The following is a 17682-nucleotide window of genomic DNA, read 5'->3' as shown; positions in this document are numbered from 1 at the left end:
TGGGTCAAACTCTTAGTATAAATCTTAGAGGTCTGTGCAGGGCCTTAGACTATTTTCAATTCCCAACCTTGAGATATGATTAATCATTAAAGGCATCCTTGACAGCGACCCCTATTTACAACAATTAATGCAGGCAATGTTACCAATATTAAGCTACAGAGTGATAGCTTAGCACATAGTAGATTCCATTTACATGCAAATGACACGGTGTCATAAAAGTATAAATGGAATTCAAATGACCTGGGTTTAAAATATTAAAAAACTAGAAAAAATATTGGCAACTAATCAACAATGCACTAATTGTCAAAATTGGGGGAAATTTTTTTTTTGTTATTTCATGTCAAATTCAGTTGGTATGGATAAAACAAATGTTACACGTTATAAAAAACAGCATAAGACTTATTTGAAATCTATTTTACTATCACCTAAGATGGTTTATATTAAAATTAAAAAAGCATATGATTGGCACTCAAAAAGTAGGTCATTCTGCTATAAAATATAACCTACTATTTCGGGGCAGCCATGTCTTTTTATTCTTAACCTTCATTAGGTTTGAATTAAAAGAAAAAAAACACTCTTTGTGATTTAAAATTTAACTGTAAAAGAGATATACTCAAATGTAACTTAAAAGAAAACTTAAAATACCCAAACCCTATAACAAATATATGAAATCTGCCTTTGCTATGTATTTTTGTCTCTCAATGTGAGAATGAGACAAAAGATATATATACAAAAAAAAAAATTAGGGCACTTCAAGAAAAACTTATTGGGTAAATCTTTTATATATATCTTTACCCTAAAGGTAAATCATGCAGATATAAAAGATTTACCTTACATATCTGCGAGTATAGGAATGTAATATTGGGTAAATCTTTTGTATAGGAGGAGAAAGTTCCTACTTGTTTTATATAAACAATGTAATTGGAAACTTGCACCATTGTTTGGATGGTCATTTATCTCTCTCTCATGATAATATGTATAGAAGTTAGAACTATCTGATTAAGAAAATTCTGTTTCAGTTCTATATTGTTTTCGTGTTAGTTGAATGCATATTATTTCATTTTCTACTTCCTGCATTGAAATTCGCTTTTTATAATATTTATTTTGCATAACATGATCAGTGCTTTATACTGACATTAGAGCTAATTGATACAAAAGAAAAACACAATGTGGCAATTCAAAACCTATATTATATTTGAAAAAAACTAAAAAATCTCAGTATGAATTAAAGCATAAAATATGTTACTTTGCATAAAATTGCAAAGCATAAGTTCTGCCAAACCTACTTAGAAGGTCAGAAAAGAAACACTTCAAGCTGATAATTAATGTTACATCCGACAATATCATGCACAATTTGAAATGCATAATCTGTGTGACCCTTGTGCTATTTTGACCTGATCTCAATGTACACATTTTCCTTTATTTCAAGTGTAAAATGTAACAGATAAGAAAATTTGTCTGCAAGCTTATGAAAAAACATAAAGTAAAACAACAAAGCCTTTACTTATAATTCATTTATAAACTTTAGTAGTTCAACTGAAACAGCGGATGGGTATTCCTCTTGTGGAAGAAGAGCACCTGGTACTTCTACAAATTTGGAAACCCCCTTGGCACCTTTAAGAGCCTCCATCTCGGCTTTAGACCGCTTTGGTGAATTTGTCGTTGATATAATCAAAGTAGGAACCTTGCCTTCTAGACCAGCAAAGAGTGCCAAAAATTCCTCCCTTGACTGAACAGGATCTAGGAGGCCAGTCAAGAAAGCGGCTGGTGCATAGCGGGCACCTTCCCTTTTTGTCAAAGCATACCTGCTTTCAACTAAGGATGGAGTCACATTCTTGGAATCAGCATACACATGGGATTTATATTGTGATTCAATGCTTTTCTGGTTGCTAACAAGAACATTATACATCATCCAACCAAGGGCAGGTGCCCGTAGGGTGGTCCTTAACAGTCCATATCTGTAAAACAATCAATATATTATTAGAGATATTAATCAAGACCAAAATGGCATTTTCTGAGAAATAGAGATTTCAAATGCTTCAGAAGAATCCAAACCTACAATAACAAACAAAGGAAAGAGTTGAATCTTGTCACAGATATGTACAAGACATCATATTGCACCAAGAATCAAAAAGGTGTACTTCAAATCTTCTTATACATTAGAGTGAGATGCAGGTACAGCTAGAGCAGGAAATGGCTGAAACATGGAAGTATACTTCTAAAGGGAAAATCTGGTAAAAGTGAATCAGGAGAAAATGGTCCTAGAAACAGTTGGAACTTCTGTAAGCTCCTGGCAACAACAGTATAAAAAAATGTTAGGTTTAGAGTTGAGTTTAAGTTTTTATGAAAAAGGGAAAATTTTAAAGGAGTAAACACTGAATTCCAGTGCTAAAAATATTTCGAAACTCCTAGAAAGAGATCAGAAGCTACTGGAAACAGTTCTGTAACTAGAGACACTTCCAGAATTTTTTTGCCCCAGATAGGAGTTTTCAGGAATTTCCAGGATGGGAAACCTTCCAGATTCCCAAAAGATGGTTTCCCAACTTTCAAAAAATGGTTTGCAGGGCTCTGTTGGATAATCTACTACTCGGTATAAATTCTAATCCTCGTTTCTTGAAAAGAAAGGGCATACCATAACTCCTACAGCTGAAGATCTTGAAGTGATTAAAATTTTTCTAGTGTATAATTATATTTAAAATCGTTCACTTGATAAGAAAAGTGAGGTGAAATTCTCAAATCATCAGTTGAGAAGTCATAGTAGCAATGCGATACTATAGATTTAATCTCGATCATTGGTTTGTTTGATGTACCATGAAATAACTTCATTTATTAAATTATTGTGAGGTGGAAACAGTTGTGTGCATGGACAGAAAGGTTACTTTACTATCGACTGAAGCCTAAGAATTAACTGTAAAAATTTGTCTGCCCAATGTGGTGGTTGTATATACATCAAAGTGTCCCTTTTCCAAAAGTGCAAATTGTATTTGTTTCCACAGTACAAATTCTCACATGCACCTGTGCTCAAGCTTTGGCACATGCTATGTGGATGATGAGAAAGAGGTGAACTCACTGTCAACCTTCAGACAAGTCCAATTGGAAGGCAACACAGAGAGCATGCTTAGCAGAGGCTCACCTGTTCAAGCAAACGTCACTGCTGAATCCTTTTTGCAGAGTAAATCTGTTGATGACTAAATCTACATTCATTGAGCAAGTGATGGTCTAGTAGGCAATCTGCTCAAAAGAAATTACCTTCTCTGACATCTATTCAATAATTTCACCTTTATTACAAATTACAACGAAGATAAGGAAGAGGATAAACTTGAAGGATTGAAAATTTGTGCAGATATTTACATGGTGGAATCAAATATGCATGAATATAGCTTTCCACATAAGGACCTGGGGAAAATCGGTGTACAAAGTTTTGCCATATCTGGTGATGGACTTGACCTGGTGTCATCACAGCTAATGTTCATGACTAGGGAGCTCAGGATCAGTGCCATGGAGCCCTTAACAGCTATGGGCAGTGGGATTCAACTTCCAAAGGGACCTCTATTGGAAATATTGTCATTGATGTCAAAGGCAATCAGTTGAGATTGTTAGAAGAGTTGTCATTGATGTCAAACATTAAAAAGGCAAATGTTTAGCATTCGCATCAAAGGTGAAATGGATCATCGTCATTAATGTCAAGGTACATAAGCAAGATCATAAGTGGTGTATTTAATGCCAAATAATTGTAATAGAGATATGAATAGAGACACTAAAGTTTAAATTAAAGATTTAAACTTATACGGCCATGGCAAGCATTTCTATGATAAATATCAGCAGCAACATGATTAACAGCAATATTGAGGTAAGCAGCAGTGATTTAAGTTGAAAACAACGAATTTAATGAAGATGTTAACAGCATTGATCTAGCAATTTATACAACCGATTTCTTGTATAAAAGATGCCAACCTCATCACATATCTTTACAGTCGACTTTCTCAGGCAATACATCCTTTGTTTGACTAATGTCATTGTCGCTCTTCTTTGAAGACATCAGCAAGGTAAAAATTTAAAAAGGAGAAATATCATGCTTTTAGAATTGCAGTGAAAGAATTTATTTTTTCTTGGTACATGGAATTTTCTGTAGGGAGTTGTTGAAATAAGAAAATTAGAAGCAGTGATCGAAATCATCATTAAGGTAGTAATTAATAACACAGACAACATCGACTCATCGATTCAAGACAATGAAAAAGAGTAAAGCTAGCAGTTGTATTTAGAAAAATTGCAATAATCATACAGACATGATTATAGGGTGACTTAGGGTAGCACTTGTGAACAAACAATGAATCAAAGTCAAATCAGAACAGGCAATCCGTTTGAGCCCTGTTGTGGTGATCCGACTTCCTCCCTGCTTTTATCCTTCCTTGTTGCCTTCGAAGACTATTGAACGGAGGCAGGAGTAGCTCCGGGTAGCTCATCCTGCCTTAATTAATAACATAGACAACATCGATTCAAGACAATGAAAAGGAGTAAAGCTAGCAGTTGTATTTAGAAAAATTGCAATAATCATACAGACATGATTATAGGGTGACTTAGAGTAGCACTTGTGAACAAACAATGAATCAAAGTCAAATCAGAACTGGAGATACGACTTGTTTAAGAAAAAGAAGCACATAGAAATTCAAGTGCCATTAAGTGTGAAGGGAATTGTGATTAAGAGTTACAAGTTCCAATTGATAAAAGCAGTGATTAAGTATACAGTTATCATTAAATAGTCACAAAGACAAACGATTCTCTCTAGATCAGTATTTAAAAATAATTAAGGTCTTTCAAGAAACTGTTTACAAAGATTATTTTGTTAAGTAATAAACAAAATGATAATTTGATAAGTCATCATGGAAAGCAGTGGTTGCTTCATAAATGGTAATGATTATATTAAAGATGGGATAAAGATTTCAAATGCAATGATTCAAATACCAAAAAAAAAACAATGATTAACATATAAAACGACATTTGATTATATGTGATATGGGTAAAGACATCTGCTATAAAGCAATTAGTTTTTAAGGGGAATGACATAAGCATTAAATGGTGCGATTTGTTATTCCAAGTGGCGCGGCTCAGTTAAGGAAGAAGTTTCATTAGTAAACATGATGTCTCTTAAATAGAGTCATATCCTTTGAGAGAAAGATGAGGATGTATATGGAGGTAAGATTTCTGAGTTAGTGAAGAGATGAGCAGAATGAGTACGTGATAAAGAAGATATATTTCATATACACCAGGAGTTCATGTAAAAGAATATATTTAAGAAAGTGGGAATTGTATGAGAGAAACATGTGTGAGTGGCTGCGTATATGTTTTTGAAGACAATCATTTTCTATACCAGATTATAGGAAGGCTGTAAATGAAGACATTGTACCAGATTTAGGTGAAGATATATGCAGGTGTGTGGCTATATGTATGCTCCTTGAAAACAAACATTTCACATATATGTACCTGATAATAAGAGGTCTGTGAATGAAGATAAAATCTATAACAGGTTTGGGAGCATTCATGCAAATATGGAGGAGTCGTCTCTGCAGAAATTGAAGAAAAGTTTATTGCAGATCTATAGAGAAGAGGATAAGTAGACTGTGAAGAAAAGAACACATATTGCATTACTACAGAGTAGAAATTTGAGGGAAGGCATAGTCACATTTGTGGTCAGATTTTGAGGGGAGATATTATTATATTTATGATCAGCCTTGTGAACAAATACTGTGCATTCTTGTAATCAGATTTGTGGAAGAAGTTTATTGCTTGAGTTGTAAGAATAGTACATAAGCTTGATCAGATTTGTAAAGGAAAGATCAGAAGTTGTAATCAGATTTGTGAGGAAGGGAGAACAATATCATCCATTGAAGAATTCGTAAGTTGGTGCCTATCAAATAAGAGATTGGTGTCTCTTGCTGAGTTGGTGCTCACAAACAAACTTAGGGGTTGGTGCCTCTAGTAGGTTGGTGCCTACAAACATTGTGAAAGAAGAATTATATAAAAGCATTGATTTGCTGTGGTTTTCTCACATTTGGGTTTCCACATAAAACATTGTGTTATTGTGTTCTTATGTGCATGAGTGCTGAAAGTTAGTAAATAATGCTGTTGTGATTAATAAAGTTAAATTGGTAAAATTTGTTGTTATATTGATTCAACACCCCCCCCCCCCCCCAACCTCTCAGTATAACCGTGTGCTCTTCAACCTCTAATATGGGCAACAGTGGTGGTGGAGAACATGGATATGGTTGGATCTGACTATTGAGTATTACCAGAGAATGCTTGTGGGGAATCCTGCAAATTCTCTCTATCTTCAAGAATTATGCCCAGTTTTCGTGTGAGGTAAGATTATATTATCATTGCATAATGAGGAAATGTAAACTTCAATACAGGTAAATGATGTGGGTCAGATCCACAAAAATCAAATTCACAAAACTCACATTATTTTGTCTTTTTGCATTAACATACGCTTAAGTCAACGTTACACCCAGAGTTTAATGGTCGGGATGCACTTACTGTAAATGCCTTTTGAAAATTCTGGTTATTCCACAGCTATCACCAAATCCAATAGCATTAATATTAGGACTCTCAGCAGGCCATGACAGTATATTTTCATTCATAGCTTGCACCCATACAGACCTCCTTATGCTTGCCAGTGATGAGCAGAACCCTATAGTCTTAGGCACAACATTTCCATGGACAAATGATCCATTGGTTCTATGGTTGGAACTGTTGCTTTGAAATATAATGCAAAATCTAGATATATTCTTAATGTCAATGAAACATTATGCCTTGAAAAAGAATACTAATTCTTCTCTTTCACATTCTTGTATAAAAGGGAATTTTTTCAAAATGAAATAATTGTTTTCATTCTTGATCATATACGGTGTTACACTAAAATTAATTAAAAAATCTAAAATTTAATGAAAACTGCACAAAATCACTTAATGTGCAATGGGTTTGCCAATAGGTTCTGTCAAAGAGTGCACTTTTGATTTTAATTTTATGAATTTCTTTACCTCAAACATATTATCTTTCCTTATGTTTTGTAACTGCATTGATGTAGCCCTGCAAGTGGAAGAAACTCGTATCACCCTTCCACATATGAACGCTAGGGTATTGAACTCCTTCGACGAAGGAGTTCAAATCCCTGACATGATTGAATAACCTGTGATTGATCAGATTGTCAAGTGTGATATAGAAGCATTGAGGGGACTAAATTCCTGTTTTCTGTAAAAACCTGATGGACACCTTAAAAGGGATTGCCCTAAAATTAGTAGCAAGAATGGAAAAAGTAATATAGCAGGATTTGATTTTGAGACTACGACACATTCGGTAGACTGCACTCATGGTGAACCTATGAGGAGGGTAATGAGGCTAATCCTGAAACTTCCATGGATACACAACGTGTTACAACTTTAGAGGTTACCATGAATGCAATCCCCGATGTGCTGGAGTCTGGAGCAGATGGTGTTATTTGTTTAAGTGATAAACTAATAATAAACAAGAAGTATTCCAAAAGGATATTGCAAAAGATGTTTCTAATATTGTGCAGAACAATAATAAGCAACAAGACTCATCTTGTACCAAACCTGGAACTAAAAATGCTCAAGAATTGGTCCTAGACAAGATGAGAGAATTGAATAGAAGTAGAATTAGATTACAAAAAGCTCTTGAAGACCCCTATAATTCTGCTAAGGATACAGAACCTAAAGGTACAATGCTCAAAGAACCACCCGCTATTAGCAGAGATACAAACCTTTCAATTGCCATTGTGGATCATATCCCCCCTTCTTGTAGTATTTAGGCCTCTGACCTTTCTAACACTGCCAGGACTGTAGGCTCTATAGATGATCTCTCTGACAGTAAGGGCTTTGAGTTGAATGGTGATGTTAGTGTATATGCCCCCCACCCCCTTTGACTCTGAAATGATTGAGGCAGAGGGTTGGGAAAAAGTTGCCCCAAGCAAAGCAAGGAGGAAGAGGAAGAATGTTAGCAGATCTAATAGCTCTAAGATGGATGATAAAACAGTGAAAGGGAGTGATATCCCAGAGTGTTTTGAAAATCTATGTACAAGTGGTAAAGGGAACCCCCGTGAGAAGTAAAGGATGTTACACTGCTTAAGTTGGAACATTTGGGTACTAGAATCCCCAGACAAGAATTATACAGTTAGAAACCTATGTAACCAGAGAAAAGACTTGGACTTCCTAGTTCTTCAAGAAGTCAAAGCAGTTGGGTTTCAATTAACAACCAATATTATACTTATTTAGAAAGAGAGGCTAAGGCTCTATTCACAAAACATGAAAAAGGAAGAGGGGGGATTGCAGTCCTGATCAATCCTAAGTGGAGTGAACATGTGAATAAGTCTGATGTTTCCCCGTGCAATAGATGTTTGTGGGTAGAAATCAAGAAAGGAGATATTCACTTCAGTATTTGTGCAGTTTATGCCTCTAATGACTATAGAGTATGTACCACATTGTGGCAATGGATGGCTTCTAACCTTCCTAATATTCCCTAGATTGTTATTAGTGATTTCAATATGATAGAACATGAAGAGGATAAGAAGGGGGATAATAAATGGAATTGGAAAGGCAATGAAAAAAATTTCTCGTCAAGACTTAAGAGAATCTTAAAGATATACAATCCTTTGGAAGGAAGGAAAAGGCATAATAAAAATATTTGGTTTACTTGGTGTAATAACCAAGGGGCAGGGAGAAGAGTTTATTGTAGATTGGACAAATTGTATGTAAACAGAGAACTGTTTTGTTTTGAGGATAACCCCAATGCAAACTGTGAGCAAGTCAAGCCAATGGCTATGTCAGATCACCACCCAATGAGGCTAATATTCTACTAAAAATTTGATTAATGAGAGCAACTTTTTAAATTGAATGTGGATCTGCTCAAGCAGCAAGATATTGTTAAAGGGATTCATACTCTCAGAGCACTATCTAAAGCACTAAATCATAAAGAAAATCCAAAAATATATTGGAGCAAACTAACAGATAATATTCAAAAACTTCTGAAGACAGTTGGAAAAAGGAATGCAATTAACAGTAGGAAAGAGGAATTGCTTGCTTCAAGAGGAGTTGATGGATGTTGAAGACAAGATATAGAAGAACCTATATGATGCAGATTTAAATATCAGAATTAAAGACATTCAGCATGCATTAAGGAAGTATCAGACTAAAAGAGCACAAGGGGCTAGAGTGAGGGCTAGATTAAATTGGGTGAAGGAAGGTGACAAAGGGTCAAAATTCTTCTTCAATATGCTAAAAATCAAACAACGCAGAGAAGCAATAGGTCCTATTCAAGATAATAATAAATGGCTGCATGACAATAATGATATTATTAGAATATTCTATAGCTTCTATAGTACCCTGTTTACTGCTGAAGATAAAAAGGTAGAGTGTTGAGAGGCCCAAGAATCATGCAGACAAATGATTCCAAGGAAACTCACACCAAGTATGATGGAAAAGGTTGGGAAGAAGATTTCCAAATGTGAGATCAGGGAAGCCATCCTCTCCTTCAATAATAGGAAGTCTCCTAGAGCGGATGGCCTCCCAAATGAATTTTACAAGGCTAACATATCTTGGGTAATAGATGATCTGTTCGAAGTACACAACAATGCATTCAAGAGTGGCACTTTGGGGAAGGATATCAGTAAAGGTATAATTAAACTTTTGGCTAAAGACGGAGACGAGTAATATCAGAAATTGGAGACCGATTACATTGTTGAATGTATCCTATAAGATCTTGGCCAAACTGCTAGCTAGAAGACTTACTGACATTCTGCCTAACATTATTAGCCTAACCCAAACAGATTTCATTAAAGGTCGGTACATTCTTGAATATCATATTACCAATTGCGAAGGTCTGAGTTGGGCTAAGAGGGATGGACAATATGTGGGTAATCTGCTGCTAGATTTTGCGAAAGCCTACGACAAAATAGAATCGTCCTTTATGACCACAGTTCTTGAAGCTATTGGATTTCCTGACTCATTTTGTAGAATGGTGCATGTTTTGTTTAAGGATGCCAATGCACAGGTTGAGATTAATGGTGAGTTATCTGAAGCATTTCCTATTAGGCAAGGATGCCTCCTGGCCCCTGCCCTATTTGTCATTGCCTTGGAGGCTCTACACTATATTTTGAGATCAGAACTATTGGGAACTAGCCCTCAAGAGATCAAATTGCCTGATGAATCTTTACTAATGAACATCCAGTTTGCAGATGACACAACTCTATTCCCTGTCCTGAATACAGATAATATGAAGAATCTTAGAAACAGGTTGGAATTGTTTTGTATTGCATCTAAGGCAAAAATCTTTGAATGCTCCAGAGTGGTTAACAAGTTTTGGATGGCAGTGGGGTGCACCCGACAAAATTGTCAGATATCTAGGCATTCCCTTCTCGGTCTCCCCAACCCTTCCTAATATGTGGAACTGGATGTTTAGTAAAATTGAGAAGTTAAATAGCTAGAACAGAGCATACCTATCCCTGGTTGGTAGAGCCCAAATTTGTCAGAAGGTCCTCTAGGCATACTCTATTTATTATGCTTCTGTTTGTTTTTTCTCCAGTTACCAAATGAATATCATTCAAAAGGTTATTAGAAGATATCTCTGGTCATATTGTAAGGATGCTAAGAAGAAACATGCGATAAGATGGGAGTGGTGTTGCATGAGCAAGGAAGACAGGGGTTTGGGATTGAAAGATTTGAAAACCCAAGGTATAGCCCTAGCTACGAAATGGATAGTGAAAGCTATGGAGGGGAATGAGCCTTGGAAAGTTTTAGTCAAACAAAACATCTTAGAAGCCTACCCTAAATCAGCTAGAAGATTGGATAATATCCATATTGTTGACAGCCTCTTTTCTAACTTCAGCATTATGCCTTCTGGTTCTGTAATCTTTCACAACATTTGGAGGGCTTGCGAGATCTGTAAAGGTCTGATTAGAGGTAATGATGCTCTTGTTCTTAATCAAGGAATAATAAGTGGCTGCAGATCCCCATGGTGGAATCTAAAACATAAGGGCAAACCACTAGCCTCGCTTCAGGGATGTTCTGCTAGGAAATGGAATAAACTGGGTATCTCTACCTTCAATGATATTTTTTGCAATGGCATGCTTAAAAATTGGAACACATTAAATAGGGAATTTAATTTGTCTTTTAGTAATAAGAGAACATTTGCTGTTCTTGAAAAGAGTCTGATGTGTCTAAAGCAACCCGTGCAAATTAAAGATGAGAATGATTGCATTTCTGGTGCTAAATGGGTAGACGGTTCTCCTTTCCTGAAACTTACAGTCAAAGTCAAATGTCTGTATAAGCTCGTAGTCCATTCTAATTGCATTTTTTAGCATGTTAATAAGGTTTGGAACTTGAATTGGGATGTTAGCATGTGGTCCAAAGTATTCATTAAGTGTTGGTCCGGTCTGATTGCATCTTTGAGCATGTTAATAAGGTTTGGAACTTGAATTGGGATGTTAGCATGTGGTCCAAAGTATTCATTAAGTGTTGGTCCGGTCTGACTGGGCCTAAAAAGAAATGTTTTAGACAGCAAATGTTGATTCATACATTACCATTTGATGATAAAGCTGCAATGTGTCTTGTTTGTGGTTGTCCTAAAAGTTACATGCATCTGTTTTTTGAGTGTCGGTATGCATCATCTGTCTGGTCCTTGTTCACGGGTCAGATTAATGGTTGGAATATGTGACATTAATTCTTGGTCTGAAGTTGTAACTGGTCATGTTAAGGGGCTGAAAAAAAGGAATAACATGTTTTGGTTCTGTATTTCTCCTGAAATTAAATGGGTCTAGTGGAAAAAGCGTAATGAACATCTTTACCAAGGCAAGGACAGAGTCCTTACTGGGTCTTCTCTTAGACTCACATCCTTATTGATTATTGAACAGGTCACCCTCACATTGAAACTACCAGCAAATAGATTTATGAAGGTGATTGAAGAAGGCTCCTCCCCCTTGTTCAGAGAAGATATTAAGGAAGCGGATTATTGGCCTCAAGACTTGAGGCAAGTGTACAAAAAATTCCAAGAAGAATCCATCGACTTTCAGAATGTATACATGAAGGAGCACCAGTAAAAACTTAGAAGGGATGCAGCAATGAGGTACTTGGAAGTGTCCCATCAGAACTTTGACACTTCCAGCTGGGAAAGGATCTCCCCTCCTCAAGGCACCTATGAATCATATATGGAAAGCAGGGGGCAGCTGAGGCATCATGACAAAGGAAAGAGGAAGGGTAAACAGGTGGCAGTCAGTGGGGAGCAGCAAGAAGATGATGAAGAGCAGCAAGAAGAGGAGGAGGAGCAAGAAGATGAGGGTGCAGATCAACTGGAAGAGGAAGCAAGACTGCAAAATGAAGATAAGAACTAGTATGATGGCAATGAAGATGTGGATGTGGCAGGACAGGGGGAGGATGTTGATGGAATGGGGTGGAACACAAACTTTGATTAAAGATGTTATTTGTTGGTTGAAAATTTTGTACACTCGGGGAAATATACAAAATTGTGGTTTCAACCACAGTGCGTGAGTAAAACTCTCCTAATTAAGGGAAGGCACCCCCTATCTATCTAAAACTAAAACTAAAATAGGATGGAACATCAGTCTTTCTTTTTTTTTCAAGAAAGCCAATATCCTTTTCTCTTCACAGAAAAGTGATAGTGATTTAACATAAAACAGCAATAACAACTTTTTAAAATGAAATGAGAGAAAGGAAATAAAGTTTCCTGAAAGTTCAAAAACTTTCGTCACTTCCTTCGGGACGGAACAGCAATATCAAGCTCAAAGTCTTGACTATGTGAAGTCCTATCTACCCTTTTCTATTCTAATGATATCAAGAACAAACTATGATAGCACAAAGTCTGATATAACTTATTTCTTTCTACACAAGACAGCAAGAACTAGTGTGAGCTCAAAGTTTCACAGTTATTTCTTATTATAAAATTTACTTCTAATCTCTCTTAAGAACGAATGTAAGCACAAAGTCTTACAGCTTTTCTCAATAGAACTTCTATTTTAACTAAATTAATCTCCAATACTTGCAACACAAAGTCTGCAAATCAAATTTGATTAAGCCATTTAAGAAACACTTGCAAGAAAGGTAATATTGAACATAAACTCAAGAATATAGCACAGAGTCTCAATACTTGAGTAATTTTCTTCTATTCATTTCAATCCATCAATTTACACATAAAGCTCAAAGACTTCTTTGCTACAAATTTGGTAGAGTTTTTGCTTTCTTTTCCTAAAGATAAAAATTACAATAGACCCCCTCAAGTATTTATAGGAGAGGAGTCTTGAGAAAAAGGTGGGAGGATCCTAACTAACTTGAGAAATTTTCTCAACCACCAAAACTTATTCAATAACTAACTATGGCTTATTCAAAGTTACAAGTCCTATTCTAAATTGACTTGTTATTCATCTACTTGTAATTACAAAAGTGCAAGTAATGACTTGACTTGCAATTTACAAAATGTTTTTACAAGTAAACAGGTCAAAAGAAAAACTACAACTAAGAGATTACAATTCTGAAAAATGCAACTAAATGTTGAAAAACACTTAAGTTGCAGCATGTGAAGACATGAATCCTTCGAACTTCTGGATGATCGTTCGTAGCTCAGCAGGATTCGGCTCATGGGTGTTCTTAGCAACAACCATGGTCTTCACAATGGTATCATGGCATTGAAGAAGCATAGAGTTGTTCTTCTCCAAAGTGGACTAGATTTCGTGCAAGAAGATTTGATGTTTCATCAAAACTTGAATTGAGGCAGCTGAAAATTGTTCACTCCTCCACTCATTATGAATCTTCATCTGTAGATCTGTGAGCACTTCTTCTTCTGGTATCAACTCTCCATTCTGACTCATGATATTGCAAGAGGCCTTCTCACAGTGAGAAACAACACCTTGGAATGCTTCAACTCGCAATCTCATTGCGTCATCAATCTCTTCAATGAGGGATTTGAGAACAAGGACTTTGTTCTCTAGAAGCTCTTCAAATTCCAAATACATGACCCTGGAAGGAATAATGACATGCTCCTGAAGAACACTCAACTGTTGTCGAGGCATCTTGTGCCAAATCGTCAAGCTACCTTCAAACTTTTCCAAGTTTTGTTTGAAAGTCTCAGAGGTATGATTCATTTTTTCTTCAATGGTCTCCAACTTAGCCATCATTTGAAATATGTCTTTCAGCACTTGCGCACACAGATCATAAAGTTGATCTACCCAAGAATCCAATGCTTATACCTTCTGAGCAGCTCTTTCAACTCTTCGAATCGATTCTTGTGAACCGGAAGAACTTGAAGGATTACTCCCTTCACCAACAGGTTTTGTGATTTTATGAACAACTGCAACAAGATGCCTATTCTCCTCTTCTAGCTTGTCTTTCTTCGCTAGAAGTTCATCATACCGCTATACTAGTGAAGCTACGGATTGTTGGGCATCATGCTTGACCACTTCATGCATTTGTTTACCCAATTCTATCCTTGTAACCCTGTAATCAGCAACTTGCATTTCCTCACGTGGCTTATCTGCAAGAGGCTCAACAATTTCTGCCACTTTCATCTTGTTGCTGTCAATAGTTACCCTTGAGATTGTCTTGGCTTTTTTAGCAACCTTGGGCTTAGATTGCTTAAGTTGTTGATAATCAAAGACATCAGGAGAGATTTCCTGCTTCTTCCTCTTGGGGGTGAAAGAACTAAGCCATGGAGGTAAAACGACTAGTTCTCCTCCAGTAGCTACCGAAGGCAAAGGAGAAGCAGTTTTTGTTTGAACAGTCGTAGTCACCCTGGGAGGAGTATTTGTCTGGATGGCAACCATGGTTTTCTTGGTAACCAAAGGGCATGAAGATTGTCTCATAAACTCTTCAAAGTTGGAAGTAGAGGTATCAATCTCTGACAAATGAATGCATGCAGGAGTATCCTTGAAGATTTCCAACAAACTCGCTTGTTGATGATCAAGAGGTGGCTCAACTGCTGAAATAGGAACGGCATTCTGAGGAGACTCATCCACTACTGTGTCAAGAGGAGATAGAGGCAGCTCCATGGAAACTGAGGAGGGAATCTCATGAGGTGATTTCGAAGTCAGTGACTTAGGAGCATCATTAGATTGTTGTCCTTCCTCTGGATTATCAGGATCAATCACATGAATGTGAATCTGAGATTTTTCTTTTCCACGAACTATCGCCTCCTCAAGAGAAAGCACTATTGCCCGACTAACTCGCAATTTGATCCTAGTGCCTGAAGATGATGCACCCTCCTTGTTGTCAATCTGAATCTCAGACTTACGTCCAAGAGGCCACGTAGAGTCATCTTCTTTTCCAACCTTAATCTTGATGAGTCTAACACCATTACCTTTGAGCCAAGTGTTGGTGTTAGCTAGGCTAGGCTGAAATCTTTCAAGAATGGAAGTGCATTCTTTATATGACCATTGGATTAAAGGAAGTGGGGCTTCCTCAACCCTTCGTGAGACATACTTTGGATCAAGCACATTCCCATCATCAATCATCCCTTGAGGAATGTCCACCAAGTTCAAATCAATAACTTGCTCAAGGGTGAGCCTGCAGTAGTCCATCTTGAGAACCTCCATTTCTATACGAAGATCCACCCAGATATCCTCAATGCGATGCACATGTATGAAGGACTTTTTGATCTTTTCCTTCATACCTCGGTAGTCAAAATCTGCCCTTGACTTAAACCTTTTGAGTTTAATCTCCTGCATCTCGATCTCCATTGCTTTAGCTTTGGTGGATGTGATAAGGGAGTACCGGCCAATCTTTAATGGGTTGGTTGTAGAAATCCCCATCCCAACCTTATGTTTGACAGATTGATGTGCATGTACAACCATGATCTGTCTTCCCAACTCCATAAGAATAATCTTATCAGTCAAGTATCTAGGAAGCATGTATGGCTGCCCACTGTAGCATCCGACTCTTATATAAGTGAAAGTCGGGAATTGAAGGAACAAGCAACCATACTCATTCACTCTTTTCCATGCTTCATCTGATACCCTTCTGTTCTTTAGAGTCTTGTCAAACTGGCACATGAAGTAACCAAAGAATGCATCTTGAACCCTCCTGAAATGTAATCTGTTGGGTCTCAAGGGCAGCTGATCATAATATTCCCACACAGGTATAAGCGAGCGATCACCCTTGGAAGAAAGACCAGGGAAATGTCTAAGTGATGCTGCTAAATACACTAAGTATGAATTCATGTAGAAGGTCATGGTAGTAGGGACTGCTGCAAGTTGTTCACACAAAGCGTCACTGATAATCTCTCCCCATTATATATGATGGGACTGCCTTATGAACATGGTAAACTAATACATCCAGGGCTCAAAAACATTAGATTGCTCAATACCCATCATCCTGCTGAGGAGAGTAATGATGTCTCCAATTTCCCACTTGAAGTCACAATGGTACAACTTAGCCCACCTTGTGAAAGCGGCTCGTGGTTCATGAATCCACCTGTTAATGTGGCGTTTGCAGTCCTTTTCCCTCTTGACATAGTACTCAGCTGCACTATCCTTTGAAATCTCCATATACACAGGTGTTGATGGTATTCTGAAGATTTTCTCAATAGTATCCGCATCAAGGCAGATTATTGCTTCACCATCATCATTTCTAATGGTTCTCGTCTCCTTGTCAAAGTGGTGAGCGCAAGCGAGAACAAATTCAGGTTCTAGGGCAGCCATTGGAAAAGAAGATGCATGATGAATGTGGCTGTCCAACAACCGCTGCATATTACTATCATGCGGATCCTCCACCCTTTTAATTAATTCTGACATGTCAACATGCCCTATCTCCATATCCTTGATATGATCCAAAGGAGAGGAAACTTGTGAAGGGGAAACTTCATTTTGGTACTTGTCATATTTATACTTCATATTCTTTGGAATGGGAGATGATGGTAAATCTGACATTGAAGAACAACCTGGTATACTACGATGAAGACTTAAAAGTGTTAAAGCAACGTCATAATCAGCTGCAACTAACATTTTTCCTTCTTCAAATGGGAAGAACTCCAACCCTTGCACTTCACAACTTTGTGAGAGAAAGATGGGAAATAAATGGGATTGCTGGAAACTTGATTTTGACCAATTTCGGATCTTGGGGAATGTTTTACAAGTATACAAGTGGGGAAGAACAAACATGCAATCGGATTTTTGAAACTCGGATGCAAGTATACTTGTAAAACGGAAAATGGAGAAATGAGTGAAAAATGAGATTTTGACATGTGGGAAATGGCGTGAATGGAATGTACGGATAATGGCAATGAATATGGATGAAAATGGAAGTATTTTGAGAATGTCATCTTCAAGAAAATGGGAAGAACTTTCAACATGTAATCCGGTTTTAAAAACCCAATTTTGAAAGAATGGGTATATTTCATCTTAGAGAATTGGAATTTCACAAAAAAATGATTAAAATATTCCAACCATAAGGGAAGATCAATTATTTTCATCCTACTTGTAATCGGGATTTAAAATCCCGAATACAAGTAAAGAGGGAAAATGGGGAAAATCAATGCAATTCACATATTGCTTTGCCAAGGGGGAAAATCTCTCTCACAAAAACTGATTTTAGGGCAAAACCAACATATACAAAGTTACAACTAGAAAGATCAAATAAGAAGAGAAAATAAACAAAGCAAGAAAGCAAAAACCAA

At 36.9% G+C, this 17682-nt stretch overlaps 1 protein-coding gene across 1 annotated transcript in view; it reads right to left on the bottom strand.

The window, feature by feature from the left end:
* Positions 1-1221: 1221 nt before the first annotated feature.
* Positions 1222-17682, bottom strand: part of LOC131029977 (uncharacterized) — a 155386-nt gene continuing 138925 nt past the window's right edge. The window contains exon 4 of the mRNA XM_057960662.2: positions 1222-1958. Within this exon, the coding sequence (XP_057816645.1) occupies positions 1505-1958 (454 nt within the window). The 3' untranslated portion in view covers positions 1222-1504. The remainder of the gene's footprint in view (positions 1959-17682) is intronic.

This window comes from Cryptomeria japonica, chromosome 10, assembly GCF_030272615.1.
Source record: "Cryptomeria japonica chromosome 10, Sugi_1.0, whole genome shotgun sequence".
NCBI lineage: Eukaryota > Viridiplantae > Streptophyta > Pinopsida > Cupressales > Cupressaceae > Cryptomeria > Cryptomeria japonica.
The sequence above is the reverse complement of the archived record's forward strand: the minus strand, read 5'-3'. Positions and strand labels throughout refer to the sequence as shown.